At 40.9% G+C, this 7,218-nt stretch overlaps 1 protein-coding gene across 1 annotated transcript; it reads left to right on the top strand.

Moving 5' to 3' along the window:
- The first annotated feature begins 477 nt into the window (after window positions 1-477).
- Window positions 478-6,242, top strand: LOC135477976 (uncharacterized). Its single transcript, XM_064758213.1, has 3 exons — window positions 478-616; window positions 1,507-1,656; window positions 4,899-6,242. Exons 1-3 carry the CDS (start codon window positions 550-552, stop codon window positions 5,069-5,071), a joined length of 390 nt encoding a protein of 129 aa, XP_064614283.1. The 5' UTR covers window positions 478-549; the 3' UTR covers window positions 5,072-6,242.
- The last annotated feature ends 976 nt before the right edge of the window (window positions 6,243-7,218 follow it).

Genomic DNA, 7,218 nt, shown 5'->3' with positions numbered 1-7,218 from the left:
CTGACACATAATAAAAGCTAAATAAGTGAAACGAAACAACCATTGTGAATATTACAGGAAATCTGTCTCATAGATGATAGTAAAGATTTTTAGATAAAGTCGGTAATGTTTCGTTGTAGTAGAATTTTATGATCATGATATAACTTCGCTATAACTTTGTTTACTTGCTTTGACGAAACCGCAAACCCGTATGTGTTTAACGCAAAATGTTATCGCCATTTCGGGTCAAGCACACGCTGTTACAGTATTTCATTAACACAAATGCTTTTCTGCTGGTGCAAAGCCGTGGCACTTAAAATAATAAATATGACTGCAAGCAATTTGTGCTGCCAACAGAGGCAACTTATCAGTTAGGCAATTATGCAGGTGGATAATATTACAATTGTTTATTTCAAAATGAAGATAATAAGGCATATAATCGACTGCTATTTTAACTAAACGTTTCGTTAATTCAGCTGACATTCACCAAATTGTGCGCAAAAACTGAGGCATAAAAAAGCCATGGAATCGTGAGTTCCATTCATCAAACTGCCCTCACAACTGGGAACCATGGTCGGGAAACTGTTTATCTGCACTGCTATGCTTTTTGCTGCCTGTCAGGCCACCGTTCTAAAACGTAAGTACTTTTTGCCTCCTTAGTTTCAACTCTCATTACGGAAAGTTTTGAGTGTGTTTAAACGGAGTAGTTACGTGTAACATAGAGGAGGTTGGTCTAAAATATAAAGCCTAACATCTTTGGACGGTTGGATGAGGGATAAGGCGAAGTTGTAACGACAGAGTAAAACGGTATCTGGGTTAAACTGACAACAGGCCCTGTTTCACCGGTTACATGGTCTCTGCTCTGGGTTTTTTTCCCTGTGCTGTAAGTCTTTTATTATATTGCAATCGTGTAACTGTTCACTTGCGAATAGGGCAAATTCTATTAATACAGTCAACTTTCGTCAGGTGGACATTCACTAAATTAGTACAACGAAATATTTGCTTTCTGACTTCAAATTCAAATGAAAGAACATATCCATTTAACTTGTGTTGCAACGGAATATACTCTTTCTTTACTTTCTTTGCTGCACATCTTTCATCGTGTTCCAAGCTGTAGATAGGGAGTTTAAGACTAAATAACGATTATTATGCTGTTTCTAGTGGTGGTACTAGTAATAAATGCAAGTCGGAAGGCTCTCATCCGTTTTTACCAGAGACATTTTAGCACAACGTTAAAAACATTTCAAGAACTAGTTCATTACATGATCAAGTTGTGTTAAATCCCAGTGTTTGATCTCTGCAGAACATGCTTTGGCATATAAGTAAAAATATTCTCAAGCACAGCGTTAAACACCAATGAATGTTTTTATTTTTTTATTTTTATTTAATTTCTTTTGGGTAATCCTACTTTATGGGGAAAATACCTTCTCGTCTACTGCCGGCTATTATATGACTGGTACAGGGCTGTGTGGTATTAGCCCATGAGGTGGTGAACTTTAATTTGATATGTTGTATGTGTTATTACAGAATACTGCCTGGACACATCCGGAAACAGCCGGAGGCTGGGTGAGGAATGGGACGAAGGGGACAAACGATGTGAATGCATCCGAAGCGACCTTTTCTACATGGAGGGAGGGAATGACAATTCCGATCCCGTTAAGAACTGTCTGTGGAACGGTAAGCATTTGTGTGTCATTATACAGTTCTCCTTAAAGCGCATGTGTCGATCTATACGCCTACTTGATCTATAATGGTTAAAAAGATTTACTCTTTGGTTCACACCTGGATTTAAACTACGGTATCTACTTGCGAGGTCCAGCACACTACCTTCTGAGGCAAATCAAAATTGTAACCAGTTCACGCTACAGAAAAATCCCTGTCAGAGCTGGACACATGCGGGCTGCGAAGTCTTAGCCTCACCACTAATCTCCTTGGGTGGACCTATGGTCAGCTTTTATCCTCTGGCTCATCACCGTGACCCTAGGGACCCTGACGCTTCAGTTTGCTTTAACGCATAAAGCGAGCAAATTAGCCTCTTTATGTGTTATATTTCCTCTATATTAAAATTTGTACGTATCCATGACACTTGTCATTACTAATGCGTAACTGATTTAGGCATATGAATCGCTTTTGTTGTGGTAGCGTAATGGTATAGAGTGTTTCTGTGGGATCATGCGCTGCAGTCCTCTAGTAATGCGTGGGAACCTCATTGAAGCGGGAAATCGGGATCAGGTCCTGTCTCGCAGCTGGTGCCGTTCATGGCTGTTCATCGTCCAGGCCTCAATTCAAATATGTCTACGGGACACCACGCACGCTGGTTTTGACACGAAATTTCCTGCAAAATATTGACGTCATGGAATGGCCATCGAGATCACCTGACCTCAATCGCATCGACCACGTACGGAATGCTCTTGGGAAAAGTTTTGGTACCTTGAGACGTCAAACCCAGAATGTCAGGCTTACGGGTTGTTAAACGGTCAATCAGGCAACGTTGCCTTGTTATTGTGAATGCGAGAATGAGGCCAATGGGGCATGGAACAAGTTTCTTTGAAAAGAAAAACTGACCCGATCACGCTATTTTTGACTCTGGAGGGTGCACCAAGCATACCTTAATCCTGTTTTAGTGTACGCTCATTAAGCCCAGAAACCGGATTTATCCACTGGCAAAACACCTTGTTCCGTATGGGTATATTTGTAACATAAAATAACACATGAAAAATGTTTCTTGTTTTGTTCAGTGTATATTTTTGATTGGTAGTGCATACTAGGGTAAGAAATGTCCGGAATTGTCAGTTCTTGATAGGTGGTCTTCAACTCGTACTCCGCACTCCGCACTTGGAATGTAGAACTTCTTATGCAGAATTAGCAAAAATAGTTCTGATCTTACGTGATGTTTTATGCTAACTGTTCATACTTCGGTTATGTGCTGTCAGGTTGCTTTAGCAATCCCAACCTGTGTCGAGACTCGTCGGTTCACATTCATATTTGGGTCCACTTCAGGCAGGATATCCACTTGATACGTAAAGAAGTGGATCTAAAAATCACCTTAGGAGGCCATCTGGCATTATACAGGGAAACGTATGCACAAGGCAGAGCAGGTCGGAGAACTTGGCTTCTGTTCTCCTCAGGATACCAGTGACATAGGCCTTTTGCAGTAAAGGATCATCCAGAGCCGCAGGTTGCATGATGCTGGAAACTTTTGAGTTATATACGTGGCAGCAGTCGCCGAACACTGTCGAAAAAGAGGTTTCTGTCTTTTGCGATCAGGCCTTGCTCCTTGCACTGTTCGAAATAAAACCTGGTTTGCTGTCCAGTGACGATTTCATCTCTGGACTTCTGTATATTTCTGTCGTGGAAGTCTGGAGTATGCATGTTCTCTTGCCTTTGTGATGGCATCTGGGTGATAAACCTAAGCAACAAATTGGTCAGAACTGTGATACAGCTGGAGTGTACCAGATGAATCAGGCAGTTAGAGCTTCACGTTTGGATTTATCAAGGCATGATGAACTCGCTCAGGTCTCGACTTGCCACCCCCTTGCTATAGTTGACAAAAGAAAAGCTCTAGAAAATAGTGAAAAGGAAAAACAAGACTGATTAGTTGGTTTATTATACCTTAATGCCCCACTCAGATTCACATTCCAGTGTTTGAAGACAATTAAAGTCTCTACCTTTACTTTATTCGTTTCCACATATGGCTATGCACACTGCATGTTTACTTGGACTATATAATTCATACCGCTAATAATAGTGTTTTCGTTAATTTTCTTAAATGTTTAATTGAACAATTTGATTTGCATTATGGGTTTTGGTCTATGTTTAAGAATCTTTCACACATAGGACAGTGACAAGCCAGAGTGAGAATAAAACCCTATCTGAGGTAAATTGACAAGAGGCTGTATTTCACCGGTTAAGTGTGACCATTTGCCAGCTATCACACCGTCGTCGCTGCTCTGGTTTTACTCTCTATGCTGTACGTCTATCTACCTGTCGTCGCTGCTCTGGTTTTACTCTCTATGTTGTATGTCTATCACACCGTCGTCGCTGCTCTGGTCTTACTCTCTATGCTGTACGTCTATCACACAGTCGTCGCTGCTCTGGTCTTACTCTCTATGCTGTACGTCTATCACCCTGTCGTCGCTGCTCTGGTTTTACTCTCTATGTTTTTTGAAAGGCCCTTTTAACAAAGCACCGTTGGTTTGTGCGTTTATATTTTTGTTGAGGGTACAACAACATTAAAACAATGAAAGGCGGCCAGACCTAGGTGATGCTTATTAATGCACAAGGAGAATCCTGGTTTATGCAGGAATACAGTATACATGAGAGCTGTGTAATTTATTTTCCGTCTTATATATTCATTCATGTACCGATTTATTTATATACTTTCGTGTTTGACGCCATACACCAATACGAGAATGGGACATAACCCACATTATGAAGTATAATTAAAGACGCGCAGCATAGAGAGTAAAACCAGAGCAGCAACGACAGTGTGACAGCTGGCAAATAGTTACACGAAACCAGTGAAGACTGGCTACCCGTCAGTTTACCTCGGTTAGGGGTTTATTCTTTATTCATGTAAATGCTTAAAACAGCAGCTATTTGAAGGCCCTGCCCCATAGAATCCTACGGTATATGCACGTTTATCACAGTTTTCATTGTCCACGATACAGCTGAAATATTGCCGATGTGGCGCTAAGCCATAACCATTCATTCACTGTTTCCAAATGTCGGTTAGTCTTTGGGTCTGTCACAGCATTATGTTTTGAGATTTGACAGCCACAAAATCTGCATAACAGTCCGTTGTGCAAGTCTGCCTTAAAAGAGGTAAGGACGGAAGCAGTATATTGCTTCCTGTCTGTATATAGCAGATGACAGAGGCGGTAATGTTTTCATAATGTCAAATCATTCTCCTCTTGCAGGCTGTCCCGACCCGTCAGGTGGTCCAATACTCAAGGATGGGGATGAATACCAGGACAAATACGGCTACACCTGCACATGCAAGTTCGGATCAGACCCCTTTTTGGCGGATGCCTATACACTTTACCACGTTGAGTGCTTTCCTACTATCGGCGTTGAAAATTCGGAAGATTGAAGCGCATTTTCCAACAACGTATAAATAAAGTCCCACCAATGATTATCGCATATAATTTCTCTTTCTTGTGACGTAGAACATCAGATGCATTTTGTAAACCTAATTCGTAGCATTCTGAATATTAAAATCTTTTTTGTCAAAGAGACGGCACATTTGAACTCCATACAAATTACGAAATAACCCGCCTAGTCATTCAGATAACATTCGTCTAAGATGTCGAAGGATTCATTTCGTTCTCTTTGTCACGCTAGAAGAGATTACGTTACTGCATAATACGAAGTCCTTGGGGTTTCCACCGTTGACTTAGTGAAATACTCATGAGATTGGCGTAAAACCCCAATCAAATACTGCATGATTCAGTCTTAATATACTTTCTTAGTTCTTTCCTGGGTTGTGTTAAACGTTGTTTTGGGAATTGGTCTGGCGATTATTGACCAGGAACGTTCACTTAGGTTGACGACAGGTAAGCGAATGTCTGTTTCGACACATAGATTATAAACTGACAGAACAGACAAAGCGAAATACACGTCTCTGTCATTAATCATGGAAAAGAGTTTAACCATTTTGGGAAAGTGTATAAATATGTATTCTGCCTTCCTCTCCTGAACTTTCCCGTAAGTCTGCCTATAGCCTGCGTTTGATAGTGGGTATTCCCTGGGCTGTCTGGTTTCATATTGTTGGTCACTGTGGTATTGGTGAAATATTCTGGAGTACGGCGCAAAGCTGGTGGGAATGGGCATGTGGTTTTGGGGGCGTTTTTTGGGCAGTTTTACTCATTATACTGTTTGTCTTTTGTCACATTATGTTCAAACAAGTATGTAAAAGTAGTACGGCATCTTTGCATATATATACATATATAAGTTCAAATCCTCATGGTTAGGTAGTGATGCAGCAACTATTGAAGTGAAATGTTCTTTTCAATCCAAAGACAAACGCTAACGGTACCTTATCTCATATTGTAGACACTTTTTATACGCTGTGCAAATGACAGGAGTATCTTGTAAATTTAGGCACAAATACATTGCGCATTGGAAAGACTTTAAAGTAATGAAAGTACAAAAGCATATATAAAAGACTACAACGTGTAAAGTAAAGCAAAGAGTGTGATAGTTGGTAATGTTTGTACGTTTCTGGTGAAATACGGCGTCTTGTCGCTTTATCTTAGTGGGGGTGTTATTCCAATTGTACCATCGTTTAATTAAGATTTATAGAGTATGACATTAAGCAACACTCAAATACATATATTTATTTATTTAATTGATGTTTCACGCCGTACTGCGGATAGGAAACCGGGTCGAACCCGTGGGAAACCCACGAGGTTGTTGGTAGACCTTCCCACATACGTCCGGAGAGGAAGCTAGCATGAGCTAGACTTGAACTCTAGAGATAGGACGCTAACCAACTGAACCAAGGAGGCCCAGTATTTATATGGAGTGAGTACGTAGGGTTTAACGCCATACTTAACAATTTTACAGTCATATGACGACGAAGTCCATAGAATACATGTAACGTGTCCCCTTGTTGCAGGACGGATTTCCACCGCCCTTTTGTCCAGTGCTGCTTTACTGAGATGCCTTACCGAAGGCAAGTAATCTGCCCGCCCGAGGTATTATACTGATACAGGTCAACCAGTTGTTGCACTATCCCTTTCATGCTGAACGCCAAGCGAGGAAGCTACAACTTCCTCTTTTAAGGTCATAGATGTGCCCCGACAGGGTTGACCCTGGATCTACTGCCCCCGAAGCGGAAGCTCTACTAACTTAAATAAGAATGCCACTGATTTCAATACCAACACCGGTGATCATGGACAATCATAGCTGACATTGTTATTCAAATAGGCAGAGGGCAATGTTGTTCCGCATACAAGATTTGCTTCCCTTTCCAGAGGGCTGGTGAATATCATTTACTGCCGTTTATTGTAAAGATATCCTCGACAACATACTCCGACATAGCGCTGAAATATTATCATTCATTTAGTCAGAGCATGGTGGAATGTACATGGTGATAAACGGACTTCGCCCTTAGATTTAATACATCGTGTCGACTTGAATGCAGGGATAGTGTAAAATTTAATAGAAGTGAGGCAAAAATACTTCGGGATATGTCAAGTAATTTTAGGCGAGATTCTTGTCTCACTCTGATGCATA

Source organism: Liolophura sinensis, chromosome 11 (genome assembly GCF_032854445.1).
Source record: "Liolophura sinensis isolate JHLJ2023 chromosome 11, CUHK_Ljap_v2, whole genome shotgun sequence".
Classification (NCBI taxonomy): domain Eukaryota; kingdom Metazoa; phylum Mollusca; class Polyplacophora; order Chitonida; family Chitonidae; genus Liolophura; species Liolophura sinensis.
Note: the sequence above shows the minus strand (reverse complement) of the source record. Positions and strands in the feature narration are given on the sequence as shown.

Coding starts and splice junctions, on each gene's coding strand:
- LOC135477976 (XM_064758213.1), top strand. CDS start 550: ATGGTCGGGAAACTGTTTATCTGCACTGCTATGCTTTTTGCTGCCTGT. Junction 617..1,506: donor TCAGGCCACCGTTCTAAAAC/GTAAGTACTTTT, acceptor GTGTTATTACAG/AATACTGCCTGGACACATCC. Junction 1,657..4,898: donor TAAGAACTGTCTGTGGAACG/GTAAGCATTTGT, acceptor CTCCTCTTGCAG/GCTGTCCCGACCCGTCAGGT.